The 16,615-nt window shown below is 35.4% G+C and overlaps 1 protein-coding gene and 3 long non-coding RNA genes across 4 annotated transcripts; 3 read left to right on the top strand and 1 right to left on the bottom strand.

Moving 5' to 3' along the window:
* Positions 1 to 3,112, top strand: LOC131006778 (uncharacterized). The gene is made up of 3 exons (XR_009095764.1): positions 1 to 338; positions 2,297 to 2,360; positions 2,871 to 3,112. It is a non-coding gene; the product is annotated as an uncharacterized LOC131006778 (long non-coding RNA).
* Positions 3,113 to 4,657: 1,545 nt separating this feature from the next.
* Positions 4,658 to 5,344, top strand: LOC131006777 (uncharacterized). Its single transcript, XM_057933911.1, has 2 exons — positions 4,658 to 5,142; positions 5,207 to 5,344. Exons 1-2 carry the CDS (start codon positions 4,739 to 4,741, stop codon positions 5,265 to 5,267), a joined length of 465 nt encoding a protein of 154 aa, XP_057789894.1. The 5' UTR covers positions 4,658 to 4,738; the 3' UTR covers positions 5,268 to 5,344.
* Positions 5,345 to 7,681: 2,337 nt separating this feature from the next.
* LOC131006776 (uncharacterized) lies at positions 7,682 to 8,769 on the bottom strand. The gene is made up of 2 exons (XR_009095763.1): positions 8,060 to 8,769; positions 7,682 to 7,975 (listed from the first exon to the last, which is right to left on the bottom strand). It is a non-coding gene; the product is annotated as an uncharacterized LOC131006776 (long non-coding RNA).
* Positions 8,770 to 13,720: 4,951 nt separating this feature from the next.
* LOC131006775 (uncharacterized) lies at positions 13,721 to 16,052 on the top strand. The gene is made up of 4 exons (XR_009095762.1): positions 13,721 to 14,026; positions 14,941 to 15,044; positions 15,248 to 15,300; positions 15,807 to 16,052. It is a non-coding gene; the product is annotated as an uncharacterized LOC131006775 (long non-coding RNA).
* Positions 16,053 to 16,615: the final 563 nt, after the last annotated feature.

Below are 16,615 nucleotides of genomic sequence, written 5' to 3'. Positions count from 1 at the left end.
TATGAGAGAGAGAGATCAAGGCAATTAATGCCAATATTCACTAAGATTGCCAAATCTTCTATAAGATTAGCAAAATCCTCTCAAATCTTTCAAGATAATTCTCTCTCTCACTCCACCCCAAATTTTCGATCACCACCTTCTCCCTCCCTTCATCTCTCTACTTTCCACCATTGACAACCATTAACAAGACCTTCGGAGCTTCACAAAATCACACCAAAAACACAAATCACCCTCTAAATCTTACACTAAACACTTCCACCTCCTTGAATCCAAGAAGATCTTTGGAGTTTGATCTTCAAAGTTAGAGAGAGAAAGTTTGGTTTTGGGTGTAAGTTTGGGTAAGTGATCTCCATATTCATAGATTAGACTTGTTTGAGATTATATATAAGTATTCTTGAGAGTTTGAAGCAAGAAAACCACCCCCTTCATTTTTCTCTAAATTTTCGAAAATATGGGTCTTATACCCTTTAAAAAATTTTCTTTTTCTTTCCTTGAATTGGGGTGAGAAAAATGATCTATGATATGTTTGGTGATGATTGATGTGTGTTTTGCAAAGCTATGCTTTGAGAATTGAATTTTCGATGGAAGTTAGTTTACCCAAAAATGGGAAATTTTGAGTCAATGAGTTAATAGATAAATTGATGATGTAAATGAGTCTATGAGATGTATATGATGATGATTGATGGAGTAAATTGAGTATATGATGTCAAATGATGATTTTGATATGAGTTAGTTTACTAAAATAAGGGCTATGTGTATCTATGCTCTAATTTGTAATTAAATTGATGGTTTATATGTGAGTTAAATGGGTTAAGATTAATAGATATATGATGAGATTAAAGATCCATGTGAGTTCATAAAATTTCAAAGAGTTTAGTTTAATAAAAATTGGGACTTTCTTGTCTATGTGTTTAATAAATGATTTGGCTTAAGATATGTGTAATTGAGCATGATGTTGGTGTTTTAATATGTTTGATTAAGTCTTTTGGAAGCTAAGTAAAATTTTGACTTGAGTTAGTTTATGAGAGTTTTTGAGTTTTCATATTTTGAGAAGTCAATAATTGATAAAATGATGTCTAATTTGCTTTATGACCATTTTGTGAAGTTGTCATGTTTTGTTGAGAGTTTATGTGAATATATGAGTTTTTATTAAAGTTTGGTTGGTATGATTAAAGGGGATTTATGTGTATAAAATGAGTTATATGAAGTATGAGGTCATTTTGAATGATTGAGTGTTTTTAAGCATGAAATTGAGAAGAGGATTGACTTGATACGTTTGTAGAAACGTTTTCCTTGAAATTTGAGTTAAGATGTAAAAGAGGAGAGTTAATTTGAGTATGATGAGTATTTTAAATGTTTTAAATGTTTTTGAGTGTTATATGTGTTTAAAATGAACTTTGATTGGTTTTCTTTGAAGAAATGTTGAATTGAGCATTTAAGAGTTTGAGATGAGTTTTGGTGATTTTTTCGTAGGCTACTGACCTACTGTGATCGACGGGTTGTCGATGTCTTATGGCTTTGAAAATTTTACAGCATGTCCCTACATGAGTCTTGAGCATACCGGTAAAATTTCAAGTCATTTGGACTTGATTTACTATTTTTAAAAAATGCAAAACCAAATCTGCACATTTCTACCGGGAATTTCAGAGAACAGGGGACAAAGTCATTCATTTCAGTAGCTTCCTGTGTGATCTAGCTTTCCCAATTTTTATGGTATCAACCTTACTGTATGGTCTAGATATCCACCAAATTTGAGCTCAGTTTGACAACGTTTACTATTTTTCAAAAATCAATGTTTCCGATTGCTCAAAACTGCCGAATATGGTAGACCGTGGTAAAAACGCCATATCTCCCAAACCACTTGGAGTTTCTGACTATACTTTTTTTTGAATGAAACTAGACTCAAATACCTTTCTTTTGGTATGAGTCTGGAGTCCAGAAGATGTCGGAGTCAGAACGTGTTAAATTTTGAAGTTGAGTCAGTGGGAAAACAGAACATGATTTGTTGATGTTTGATTGTATTTTCTTATGTGCCTTATGTGTTTATGTTGCTTAAGTGTTTTAATGAGATTAGACGAGTCTTATATGAGAGATAAATCGAGACTTAGAACCATGATTTTCTTGAAACCTATCCTTGGACTTAAGGATTTGAAATGAGTGAAGAAGTTTATGTAGAGTCGATCAAGAGATAGAATATAAGATAGAGCATGAGTTAAGGCATGAGTTTTTGTCGTTGAGTTCTAATCGAGATTCATTTTATGACATGAACCTTCGATGATGACGATGATCCCTGAAGACACGAGCAGAGCAAGGAAGTAAGTAACTCCGCTTTGACGGGAGTGTTTGAGTAAGGTCTTCAGGTGGGCAATATTTTGAGTATACATATATCATACGAGCTTTCGAAACTGTTTTGATGATGTTATGAATTTATCAAATGCTTTGAGATAAATGATATTTGAGAACTGTTTGACTTGCCGATTTTTGTTGATAATGACTTGTGTGTTACCCTCTACTGAGACGAATTCGGTCCTGCCACAAGCGGGATTTTGTGCACAGAGGTGACTGTGAGCCGTCTTCGGGTCGGCCGGTCACGGTACTTGAGAGGGAGGCCTACTTCTCAGTACCTTTGATAATAACGAGTTGTAGATGTGGTGCATACATGTTGAGATCTTTGACTGCAGTCGTTTCTTTATGATATCATGATTATTAAAACTGCTTACACAGGTTCATTTACGCTAAATTTATTCCTGTGTATTGCTGAGATGGGGCAAGTTTCAAACCTATAGCTCTAAGAGCACATTTCTTGTTTTTCGGCGTTTGCTCACTGAGTATTATGTACTCATGCCCTGCATGTATTTCTAAATATGCAGGCTAAGCGAGGAGCGAGATTGGTCTGGTGCTAGTGGGGGAAACGTTTCAATCGATGTAATTATGTTTTCGTATTGCCTTCATGTTAATAGAGTCTTGAGGATTGAGATACTTTGTTTTCTTTTGAAATCAAGCAATTTACTCACGGTTATGTGTCTTCATACATGTAATCGATTCGCCTTTTGCTGCGATACTCTGCATTTTATGATTCCTTATGAAAAATGAGCTATACCCGTTTTGTTTTTGTTCGTGAAATTCCTGATAATTAAAAAGTTATAACGACGTTGACGATTTTACCCTTGGGTTCATTTATGATGATTTTCCTTAGCATGCTTTGATGCGAGCTTCCGCTTGATGTTCGACCTATTCTTCTTATCTTTTATTCTTTTAAAAATAGTCGTATCGATACTCGTACCCCACTATCACTAGTGTCGGGAATCGGGCTGCGACAAAGACACAAGTTCTAATGAAAAAAAATTGAATATGTGATTTTAGGGTGTGTTTACTTTGATAGAAAATGTTAGAAAAATTATATTTTTCATCATTTTCACATGTTTCCTATGATAGATAATTCTCTCCGGTCAGGCTGGAAAATTTATTCGGGCAATCCTTTTTCACTCATTTTCTCACAAATGTTGGATAATATTAGAGTGGATTTTTAAAATGGCCACTTTCATATTGTAAAATTAAAAAATGTCCACTAAGATAAAAAAATTTAAAAAATGTTCACTGTTACCAAAATGCCCTTTCACATTAAAAATTAAAAAAATGTCCACTTTACATCACCCCTTTAAAAAATCCCACAATTCACAACCAGTGTGAATTCACAATCAAAATTTTTTGGTTGTGAATTCACACTGGTTGTGAATTAAGAATTCACAACCAGTCGAATTCACAACCAGAATTTTTTGTTTGTGAATTCACAACTAGTCGAATTCACAGCCAAAATTTAATTCACAACCAGTCGAATTCACAACCAAAATTTAATTCACAACTAGAATTTTTTGGTTGTGAATTCACAACAAACGAATTCACAACCAAAATTTAATTCACAACCAGATTTATGTTGGTTGTGAATTCACAATCAGTCGAATTCACAACCTGAATTTAATTCACGACTAGAATTTATTTTGGTTGTGAATTCAAGTAGTTGTGAATTTGAGTTTTTAAAGTTTGAATTCACAACTAAAACTAGAATTTATTTTGATTGTGAATTTATAGATCTCGTTGTAAATTCAAGAAAATATTAAGTTGTGAATTCATCGAGTTGGTTGTGAATTCATAGATCTGAGCGTGAATTCAAGAATATTAAGTTGTGAATTCATAAATTTGGTTGTGAATTCAAGAACATTAATCAATTATCCAAAATATGTTTCTCTTTCAATCGATCAAATCTCTTTAATAAAATCCACAAATCATCACTAAAAAAATATTACTCATTTTATTTCTTACAATAATTAAAAATTCTCATTTCAACCAAGCACATGTAATATAAATTTCCAATCACCAACACAAGGAAAAAAAAATGAATCTCTGCTGCTGCCATGGATTCATCGAGTGGAATATCGTCGAATTCATCACAACAAACAAGAGTTGATTGTTACCATAAATTAACACATTTTTTTCAATCAATACTGAGAGGACATTTTACAAACAGGTGGTGAGCACACCAAAAATAAAACGCTGGGCAAATGGGGTGATACCGTAGCCACCGCGGTCGTTGAGCTTGGCTTGGACGATCATGGTGGAGATGAAGTGGGAGGCCTCACGTGCCTCATCCAGGAGGCGGCGGAGGTCACGTGACGATTCTCATCGAACTTCTTCCGCACCTCGGCGGCGGACTGCCTGAGCATCAACGTGTCGCCAGCGAATGTCTTCCGAGTCGCTCTCAGCATCGCTCTATACGCCGTCAATGCTGCCTCGCTCCCCATTCCTGTCTTACTACGACGTCGTTTTCGAATCACCCTTCACACTATCGATCCAAGATGACTACAAAATTGGAACCCCAAATCGCAGCGCCGAGCGACTAAGAAATTATTTACCAACGTTTTTGGTCCAATCAGCAGATCTAACCGCAGACTCGGCATCGAAGGAGGATCTGCAGCAGACAATGGATTTGAGGAAGAGGAAGTGGATGATCTCCAACCGCGAGTCGGCGTGGCGGAGCCGCCTCCGGAAGCAGAAGCACATGGAGGAGCTGATAGCTCAGGTGGCCAATCGTTTCCAAATTCGACGCCGTTGGCCTCAACACCACCGACGTCGTTGCTCTATCAGGTAATTAGATCTAAAACCCCCAATTATCCTCCCTCAATTTCCATCTCATCGTATTTCAATTCAGGCGGCCACACGATCGGGTTATCGAGGTGCGCGCTCTTCAGCGGCAGATTGTCCAACTTTAGCGGTAGCGGCGCGCCGGACGCGACGCTGGACAACAGCTTGATCCCGGAGCTCCGATCGGTGTGCCCCATCAACGGCGACGGAAACAACACGGTGGCGCTCGACAACAGATCTAGAGACCTGTTCGACAACAGTTACTTCCGGAATCTGGTGAACGGGAGAGGAATTCTGCAGTCCGATCAGGTGCTTGTGATAGCGTTTGCAGCCTTGCTCTGGCAGATCGAAAGAGAGAGAGAAGAGAGTGGAGAGAGAGAGAGAAAAGAGTGGAGAGAGAGAGAGCAGATCGAAAGAGAGAGAAGAGAGTGGAGATAGAGAGCAGATCGAAAGAGAGAGAGATAAGAGTGGAGAGAGAGAGAAGAGAATGAGAGAGGAGAAAGAGAGAGATTACATATATTTAAAGGAGGGTATTTCTGTCTTTTCAATCAAAAAGTGGACAGTTTTTATTATTTTTATCTTAGTGGACAATTTTTATCTTTACAATATGAAAGTGGATAGTTTTATATATTAACTCATAATATTATCCTATTGGGAGGGTGTGAAAATATTTTCTAACATTTCAATTTGTTTATCTATCTATTTCTAACAAAGTAAACACATGATAAAAAAAAGGAGAAAAAGATAATATTATCTCACATTTTCTTATCCATCATTTTCAAATGAAAATTTTACTACCAAAGTAAACACACCCTTAATGTTAAAGAGTAGTATTATGCCCACCAAATTATTTTAAATATAGGTTGTATATGAAAAAAGAAAAAAGGAGAACCTAGAACCCTTGAGAGCACAAACAGCAAATTAAGGGCCGAGCCTCGTTAAAACCTAGTATATAAGAAAACCCTCGCGGGAAAACCTTATATAGGAAAAAGAGTACCCGTCTAAAAACCAACAAAGGAGCAAAGAAAAAACAAGAGCGGAAAGTGGCTTCGGGAGCTCCGGCCTAACCATTGCCCCCAAGCCACCGGGCTCGAAGAGACACGAGAGAAGCAAGCTCAACAAAGAGCGGGCGCGGCGCATCATCGACCAAAGCAAACCGGCCCCAAAACAACCTATAACGAAAGGTAAAGCAACCAAACGAGAGGTAACCAACGGGGTCCGACCACCCCAGCCCCAACCTCGAGCTCACTCGAAGGTTGAAAAAGAGCTGAGACGACACCCCAAAACTCAACACTACCACACTAAAAAAGAAGGCCCAAGAGCCTTCCCAAAGCCGTTGCCAACAGAAAACCAAGACAGCTCAAACCACCACCAACGGGCGCCCACCAACTATTTGATCAAAAACCCGAACCAGCAGCGAGAACCAACCACCCCCAGCTGGATTCGAGCGAGATTCTCAACAAAGAAACTTCCATCACCGAGCACCCCAAGCAAGCTAGATGCGACGAGTAAAACTATGAGTTGCCATATCCATCTTAACAGCTTCTTTAATCTCATCAATAACGCACGGCCACCAACCTTCAATACGTGACGGATTCGCCATAATGTCCGCAACGGCATTACCTTCTCTATAAATATGTGAAACCTGTAGAGAGATATCAGCTAAACGCCTCATCGTGTCCCGCCAATAATTCTGAAAATGCCACGGGACATCCATACTTTTCTTTTGAATCAGCTCAACCACATAAGTAGAATCGGCTTCAAGCCAGATATGTCGCCATCCACGGGAGTGCGCAATAGCAATAGCACTAATAACCGCAAGAAGTATCACCTCAAAGGCGAAACCGGATCCTCCCTTAATATGAAAACAACCACAAACCTCCGCCTTATGATTCCGGAACACCCCTCCAGCAGAAATCGCGCCCAGTGAGCCTGTGGCTGAACCATCCGTGTATGCCCACCAAATTATAAAAGTAAAAGGTGAATATTTTGTAAATATTGAGTTTGAATGGATTTTAAAGTATAAAGAAGATTTTTAAAAAAGGAAAACACACAATCTTTGTGGACGAAAGAAAATACACAATATTTGTGAACGAATATAGTATAAAATAAATACTCTGTCAATGTCATGATTTAAACTGTTACTTACAATTTAAAATATTAGTTCATCCTTTCCACTTTAATCGTCATATTTCTTTTCGATGCGATTATTTAAAAGAAAAAAATTATAATATAAAAATATATAAATTTATATTTATTATAGTATAAATTGATTATCTATATAAAAAATAGAGCAATTCAATTAAAATTAAATAGAAATATATAAATCACGTCAAATGTGATGAAAGGAGTATAAAACTTTCTACGTTAAAATTTAGAAGAACACACATATAAGTATGAGGAAAATGCTAAGGACGTGTTTGACAGGCAAGATAAGACCTATATTGAATAGGTATCTCCTTTTAACTCTTGTTTGGTAGCCTAGATACATATACTCTCAAGCCTGAGATTAAACAACGCTCGCTGCTATTACACTGTTTCTCTTAGTTAATAACATCTCTCCTTCACCCCCAATTACATTTTCTATACCTCAATAATGTTATAGATTAAATTTTGAAAGACAAAAACAACCTTTGCCTCCTACACCGATGACCCGATAGAATTGTTGAAGGTAAGGTACTAGGAGTGAGGCGGCGGCTCTTCGCTTACCGGAATTACGGCCGCCTTCGCCAGGATTTGAGGTGGTACCAACCATGAATTTGGCCGAAAACCGAAGGAAAGTTCATAGCAGCGAAGGTGCTGTCCATTCAGGCGAGGGGAGAAAGTCGGCGATAGCCTGCCATAGGAAAATCAATGACAGAGAGACATGGTGAAGGAGATAGTGGGGTTCGGTGTGGGAGAGTAGAGAGAAAGATGATACATTGGACATTGCCGCCACCACCCACAAAGAAATTGAAAGCCTCCGTCACGCCACACCGCCGCATCGAGAGTCTCTGTCACACCTCCTCAATTTTCCGTGCCTTTCTGTAATTTCTATGATTTTTTCTCGTTATAAATTTTTTTTATATAATTGATGGAATTCCTCGAGGTATGGAAATTTTTGTGTAATTGATGTAATTTCTCTTTCTACAATAGAGGGAATTTCTCTTTCCATTTCTGTAATTTCTTGTGTGTTGGTTGTTGGGGACGATGGGTGGGTGGTGCTGGTGCTACTGAAGGGGGTAGGTGGTGTTAGTTGTTGGGGCGGTGGTGTTGAATGCTGCTGAAGGTTTTCTGGACAGAGAGAAGATGGTGGGAGAGGTGGTATTGTGGTGGTGGTACTGAAGTTTTTTCTTCTAGGTGTTGGAAGATAGGGGTGGTGTTGCTACGATGGTATTGTGGCGCTGCCGCTGAAGCTTTCTCTTTTGGTGTTGGGGTGGGGTTTCAGAGTTTGGGGGTGCATGATTTGTGTGTTTTTTTTTAGTTTGATTATTTAAATTTATACTAAGGCTAAAATTAGAATTTGATCAATTACTCTAGGTTTTAATTTATGGTATCAAACAACTATATCAAGATATCTACTTTTTATATCTAACTAGCAAACATAAATACACGATATCAATGTTATTTATTCTATTATACATATGTTGATTTAAGCTATCTTGATCTATCTTCTTAACATACTTATCAAGTGAGCCCTAAAAGTATAAAGGGCATGTTTGTTTGTGAGGAAAGTAATGTGAATTGTGATTGTTGTTCTCAATTCCGTGGAATTCATTTTCCATTTGTTTGGAAATACCACTACAAAAAAATTTGCTTTAAAGGACACGAAAAAATGTTATAATAAACCACTTATTGCAACATTTGACATATCCCCACATTGATTAATGGTGTCGTGTGCCTCATTGTAGCTAAAGCATGCAAAGATATGAGACAGTGTAAGGTGATGCAATAAGTATCTGTACGCCCACTAATGCATGCCACAATACATTAGCTAATATGGCACAAAATGTCATTTTATTTGAATTTATATGCAAATAAAAAAAATTAATTTTTATTGACCATTTTAATTAATGCTTTCGGGAACCAATATGAATCAAAAGGTTTAAAATATTTATTTTTAATTATTTATATTATTCAACTTTATTCTGAATTTTTATTGGAGTGCTATATATAAATAGAGATATAAAAATAATACTAATAATTAAAAGACAAAGAACAAGAATTGTGATAAAATTACTTTCATATTAGTCTACATGGTCGACAAACAAGGAAAATATCTACAAAATCTATAAGCTAATAGCCTTTGGAGTAGCATCAACGTAATAAAAAGTATTGAAAAATGTCTAAAACTATAGCTACGATACATATATAATATTGTTCCTAAAAGTGATAGATAAATGAATGTTATTTCATAGCTGCAAGTCTGCTTTATACATCTCCACCATTCATTTCTTGTGCATCCCATGTAGTACCCACTTCACTGCATCCATCAATCAACTCAAATCTGATACGTAAAAGTGTCAAGACTCTAAAACATTAATGAAGTTTGACAATATTTATAAATGTAACTTGAGACGAACATCATAATATATTATATGTTAATTACCTCACAACAAAATCAGAGAGTCATTAGAACTCAACAAAGAGAATAATACAGTAAGACAATCTAACAAATAAAGGAGCCTAAATTTTTTAATACTACGACTTAAGAGTGCTAAAACTACGTTTAATATTTAGGCATTAAGCAATCAAATATGATCGGCTTCCTATAATTTGATTTCACTCCTTATAACCACATTATATCCAAAGCAATACTTCTTCCCAGACAAAAGGGAAAAGTATATCTAACTAATACTAGAATTTACTCACGTTTAGATATTAATAAGAACAGAGAATCTCACCAGCTTCACGCCTTGCTTTCATACCAACTGTTTCTTGAACATTTTCAACGAACTGGAGATGAAAAATCCAAGTATAAGGTATAACATATACAAAATCATATAAGTATCAATTTGGCTTAGCCGAAGAGGGAATCCAACAAACTAAGGAATAATATTTTAAGTTATTTGTTAGAAAGCAGTGAACAGTTAATTAAAACCTTGGTTAAGCTTATTTAATATATTTTTTTAATTCCACAATGTAGTGCAATATATATGAGTAAAAGATATACTAGCTAGGAATATGTTTAGCAAACACCAAGCATTAGTGGCATAGATTAAGTGTTGTATCATCAATACCATTATCATATAATATATGGTCTTCAAAAAAGAAAGTTCTCTTACCGTGAGTAATGTAACGAATATGAAAAGGCTTGTGAATCCTCCAAAAAAAGTAAATGTCTCTGAAGAAGCTAACATTGCTCTAGACATTCCTGGTAGAGAAAGAGTGGCAAGAAATAGAAAATATGAATACTATACAGTATAGAACTCCTAGTTGTAGTTATGTGATTAATACAAACTCAAAGAGTATTTCAATTTTAGATTTTTGCAAATATTGGATCAAACTGCATTTGGGAAATTGCACCTTGAACTACAATTTTCAATATTTATCAAATAACCATACCTATCAAGAGACAAAGAATTGAAATTGCAAATCTCCTGCGAAAAGACAATTAACCAATAAATATCTTTAGTTTAATGCAAATTAATATGCATAAACTTGCCAGAAACAATTCAATTTACTTCCTTATTCTAATTAGTCTCTTGACAAAAGATAAGGTGTTGCCTAGTCCAATTAGGTGTTGGGCAACACAAGACTAGACAGGTCAATCGATACTGATAATTGTTGCTTAACGAAACCCCCTGTTACCACCACTACGCCTATCAAAAGATCATGGAATAATCAAACATCATGGAAAATCAACTAGGTTATCTCCTTATTTTATTTTCAAGAACCAACAATTCAAAAAGAAACGAGCCAACATTTGCAATCTACTTATTCAATATGAAACCGCATAAAACTTAGATTAATTGAGCCCTTTTGTACCTTGCTACCCATGGAATTTACAGTCTCTATAATTGCCGGAAAAAACCCACTCAAGTGAGATGTATTGTTAGACACAAATCACCAATAGAGAAAACGAGAAACAAAATTAAGAGTGACTATATAAGTACTAGAGAACCACCTTACCGAAAATTGGAGTTAGCTCTTGTTGGATTATAACAATGATGAACGATCAAACAACAAGAACACAAAAGAAACGACTCAAGATATACGTGGTTCGGATATGAATATCCTACATCCACGGAGGGTCAATCAAACTCTTATTAATGTCGTCGGAGAATTACACCGGAGCAAGCAATTACAAGAACACTCTCTAGAATCGCAACTGAGAGTTACAAGCACAACTCACTCCAAACCTCTCACTGATTTTACCTCAAAGCTCAGAAGCAAAAATACAGAAAAATTCTCTCCGCTCTGCTCTCAAAACGTGAAGAAGAAGAAAGAATAAACCTAACAACCTGACTTCAATAAAATGCCACCGTATGCAAAAAACTGTTACAACTGTAAACTAAGAATTAGTTTAACAACCCTTAAGTTCCCAGAATTTACACATAAGTCCTCCACGTGCGACTGCAGTCACTCTTCCATTTACAATCTCCACCTTGACAAAAGAGCACATCATAAGAGATACTGACTTCCCCTCAATCAGCCCCATCACAGGGCATCCACCTTAGTTCACAAGCTCTGTTGTGACAGCAGATTTACCAACCTAAGACAATGCCTAAACTTTGAAGTCTGCAAGGTCTTGGTTAAAGCATCTGCTGCGTTGTCCTCTGTTCCTATCTTAACAACATTGACTAGACCTTTATTCACAATGTCCTTGACAAAGTGATGTCTAACATCAATGTGCTTAGACCTTTCATGAAAAACACTATGTTTTACCAAATGTAGAGCACTCTGACTGTCACAGTATACATCTACTGAATTCTGATTAATTCCAAACTCTTTAATCATTCCCTTCAGCCAAAGACTCTCTTTTACTGCTTCTGTTAAGGCCATATATTCTGCCTCAGTAGTAGAAAGTGCAACAAAACTCTGCATACTTGACTTCCATGACACTGCTGATCCAAATAGGCAGAATATGTATCCAGACTGTGACCTTCGATTGTCCAAATTTGCTGCATAATCTGAATCCACAAATCCCATTAAAGGATTCCCTTCATAGGCTTTATTCTGCTGATATAATATCCCAGATTTAGCAGATCCTTTCAAATATCTCATTATCCATTTCATCGCATCCCAATGGTAATGACCATGATTAGCCATATACCTACTTAATACACTAATCCCATGCGCCAAATCTGGCCTTGTACACACCATTGTGTACATAATACTTCCAACAGCATTAGCATAAGGCACTGCTTGCATCTCATCTTTCTCTGCATCTGTTTTAGGCTTTTGCTTCTCATTCAACTTGAAATGTGGAGCCAATGGCACAGATACAATCTTTGCCTCATGCATTCTGAACCTTTTAACAACTTTATCTATATAACTCTCTTGAGTAAGGCACAGTTTCCCATTCTTTCTATCTCTGCAAATATCCATACCTAATATTCTCCTTGCTTCGCCTAATTGCTTCATTTCGAATCTGCATTCTAAATCCTTCTTAAGCAATGATAACTCCCTTTTGCTTTTACTAGCTATCAGCATATCATCCATGTATAAAAGCAAAAAAGACACTACGTGTGTTCCAGCATGTTTAACGTATACACAATTATCATATAATGATCTAGTGTAACCTATATCATTCATATGATGATCAAATTTGAGATACCATTGCCTACTACTTTGGTTTAAACCGTATAGGGATTTCTTTAGAAGACATACCTTATCTTCATTCCCTGGCATCTGAAAACCATCTGGCTGCTCCATGTAAATAGTCTCCTTCAAGTCTCCATGAAGGAAGGATGTTTTAACATCAAGCTGCTCCAATTCCAGAACATATTAAGCAACTAGGGCCAGCAAGATTCTTATAGAACTGTGCTTCACAACTGGTGAAAAAACCTCATTATAATCAATTCGTTCATTTTGATTATAACCTTTAGCGACAAGTCTAGCTTTGAACCTTAATATTTCAACAGCAATACGCTCTATTTTCCTCTTGAAAATCCACTTGCAGCCTATAGTTTTCTGTGCAGCAGGCCTATCAACAAGTATCCATGTACCATTCTTCAACAGAGATTTAATTTCTTCCCTCATTGCAACCATCCATCTTTCCTTATCTTCACTTATTAGAACCTCTGCATAATTTCTTGGCTTTGAATACAAAGTGTCTGATGCTGCCATGAGAGCATAGGCTATTAGATCATCATCTCTGAATCTAATAGGTGGCTGAGTAATCTATAGCTACACCCTTTTTATGACATTATACGGAAGATGTGGTTATAAATAATCTATTATGACATCATATTTTATATATTGATTAATGCAAAATATATCTAACATTATTACTACATCAAAAAATTAGTGTCATTATATCACGTCTGTTACGACATAGTCGTGCGTCTCAGAACATGGAAAAGAACTTACATGCCTTTAATTTAAATTAATTAACAAAAAACTATAATAAACTTAAAAAGAATAAAAGAAGAAAACCCACCACTCTATACTTCAAAATTCTAGCGCCGACTAACCCACCAAATTAGATAATTTTTCTATATGAAAAAGTTTAATAGTAAATAATAGAAACTGTTTGTGCTCCCTACCTTTATTTTCGAAAGCAATTCATAGGATTCATATTCTTTTTTTTCAATTTCTTTACACATAGAAACAACGAAAATTTTCCAGATCTTGTCAATTTGATAGCAAAATCTTTTGCATAATTAGTTTAGCGAAGGGGGAAATTAGGGCAGAGTGCAAGAGCAGTTCTGGCGGCGTCTCGTTCTACATCTTCGTCGCCGAGGTGAAATTATCTTCTTCGATTATAGTCTTTGTTGCTTTTAATTTTTTGTAGTCTTATTGTTAAATTGTTTAGATGCCCGAATTCTGTATTTATTTGTTTGGTTATTGTAGAAAGACTAAGTTTATTTGGTGTTTAGTCGGCTCTTTGAAATTTTTTGAATAGATGATGTTAAACTTATGGAAAAAGTTGGTTACACAATTCTATTTAAAGATTACAGATGTGAGAATTTGTGCCTCTTTTGGTTTTACTCCTATTATTTGTATCATAGTACTATTTTTTTATCATTTGCTTTTTCCTATGGTTACAGGGACCACGAGTTCCATGAGTCTCAAGGTGCAAAAGAGGCTCAAATAATTTGAGATTTTTATGAATTTTTTACTGTTCTTCATGAAACATATTGTTGCAATATTTTGATTTTCATGAAACCTGATTTCTATATGATGTTCTTCTGCATATTTTAGCTTTCTATGTTAAATCTTTGTCTATTGAAGTAAAGAAGGTAATTTTGGTAGGCGTAACGGTCGTTCTCGTAGCTAAGGGCTCCCTAAACAGATCAATATCGATTTAGGACCTGCCTAGTCTTGTGTTGCCGAGCACTTAATTGGACTAGAGGATACCACTTTTTCTGTCAAACGACTAGCTAGTCTAAAGGAAGTAAATTGAATTGTTCTTTGGCTTGTTTATGCATATTAATTAGTATTAGAATGAAGATATTTGTTGGTTTTTTTTTGTAAGGAGTTTGCGATGTGAATTTTCCTCTTTTTGTACGTATTGTTATCAGGTGAATATTTCATACTTCATTTCGAAGTGAAATTTCCAAAATTTAATTTGATCCAATATTGGATTGTACTGATCATGCAACTGCTAGCTAGGAGTACGTCCTATGTTGTGTTCATGTTTTCTATTTGTTTCAGCTCTTATTCTACAAGAAATGTTTAGAGCAAAGTTAGCTTCTTCAGAGTTGTTTACTTTTCTTGGAGGATTCACAAGCTCTCTCATATTCGTTACACTACTCATGGTAAGAGAACTTACTTTTTTGAAGATCATATTAAATAAGCTTAATCGAAGGTTTAAATTTATTGTTCACTACTTTTCTAACAAGTAACTTAACATATTATTCTTTAGTTTGTTGGAATCCTCTTTGCTTATGCCAAACTAACACAAATAAGATTTTCGTATATGTTATGCTTGTGTTATAACCTTTGATTTGGATCACTTCAGTTCATTGAAAATGGTCAAGAAACAATTGATATCAAAACCAAGGCTCAAAGCTGGTAAGTTTCATTGTTCTTTAACTGTAATATTTTCTTTACCTATTAATGTCTAAACTAGATTAAGCTCTAGTATTATTCAGATACTTTTCCTTTTTAGTTTGAAAAGAAGCATTGCTTTGTACTATTTAATATGGTTACAATGGGTGGATCCAATTTACAGAAACTAGATTGTACTTGATTGTTTAATGCCTAATTATTAAATATGAATAATGTAATAGCTTTAGTACTCTTAGTCATAGTATTCTAATTTTTTAGCCCCTCAATCTATTTGACTTACCTTTAGTATTATTCCCTTTGTTGAGTTCTAATAGCTCTTGATTGTGTTGTGAGGTAATAGCTCTAGATTGGTGTGAGGTAATTTGACATAGATAACATTGATAATTCTGATATATATTCATGTTTCTAGGTAAATTGATAATTATAGATTGTCATCTTGTCAAATTTCATACATGTTTCAAAGTCTTAATGCTTTCACTTATCATATTTGAATTGGTTGTTGGATGCAGAGAAGTGGGCACTAACAGGGGATGCACAAGAAAGCGAACTACTCGTAGATATGAAAGAACATTCGATTGTCCATCACTTTCAGGAACATCATACTTGTACCTTGTTTGTAGTTTGTCATTTTTTAATACTTTTATATGGTTGATGTTGCTGCTAAAGCTATTAGCTTGTAGGTTTTGTATAAGTTTCATTGTTTGTTGACTGTTATGGAAGTATTTTAATCAAAATTCTTTTTCTTTGTCTTTTAATTATTGTTGTTATTTCCGTATTTCCATTCATTTGTAGCACTTTAATTGAAATTCACAATAAACTTGCCTAATATAAATAATTAAAAAAAAAATAGTATTTTGAAATGGATTTCGAAAGCATTAATGTCAATAAAAGTATTTAATCAATTTGTTTAGTTGCTTATATATTAAAATAAAATGACAATTAATAGTGTCATAACAACTCATTTTACAATGGACGGGCATATGCTTATTGCAACACCTTGGAGTGTCTTTATATCTTATTATGCTTTAGCTACACTGGCATGGACGACACAATTAATCAATGTGGAGATAGGTTGAATGTTGCAACAAGTGGGTTATTGGGACAAAATTCGGTGTCCTTAAAAGCATTTTTTCTTGTAGTACCTGCTGGATATCCTAGCATGATGCACTTCTTAGCTCTTGCATCTAGTTTATCCTGTTTGATATGTGAATATGCCATACAACCAAAAGTTCTTAAGTATGAATAGGATATAGGCCTTCCTATCCATCTTTCTTCTGGTATCTCATATCCAATGGCTGAGGAAGGACTTCTGCTCATC

This window comes from Salvia miltiorrhiza, chromosome 1 (genome assembly GCF_028751815.1).
Source record: "Salvia miltiorrhiza cultivar Shanhuang (shh) chromosome 1, IMPLAD_Smil_shh, whole genome shotgun sequence".
In the NCBI taxonomy this organism is placed as follows: domain Eukaryota; kingdom Viridiplantae; phylum Streptophyta; class Magnoliopsida; order Lamiales; family Lamiaceae; genus Salvia; species Salvia miltiorrhiza.
This window is presented reverse-complemented; position numbering and strand designations above follow the sequence as displayed.

What these genes read in the sequence shown, in the direction of transcription:
- LOC131006777 (XM_057933911.1), top strand. Translation starts at nt 4,739, where the DNA reads ATGTCTTCCGAGTCGCTCTCAGCATCGCTCTATACGCCGTCAATGCTG. An exon ending in CGACGTCGTTGCTCTATCAG is followed by an intron (nt 5,143 to 5,206) that starts GTAATTAGATCT and finishes ATTTCAATTCAG; the next exon opens with GCGGCCACACGATCGGGTTA.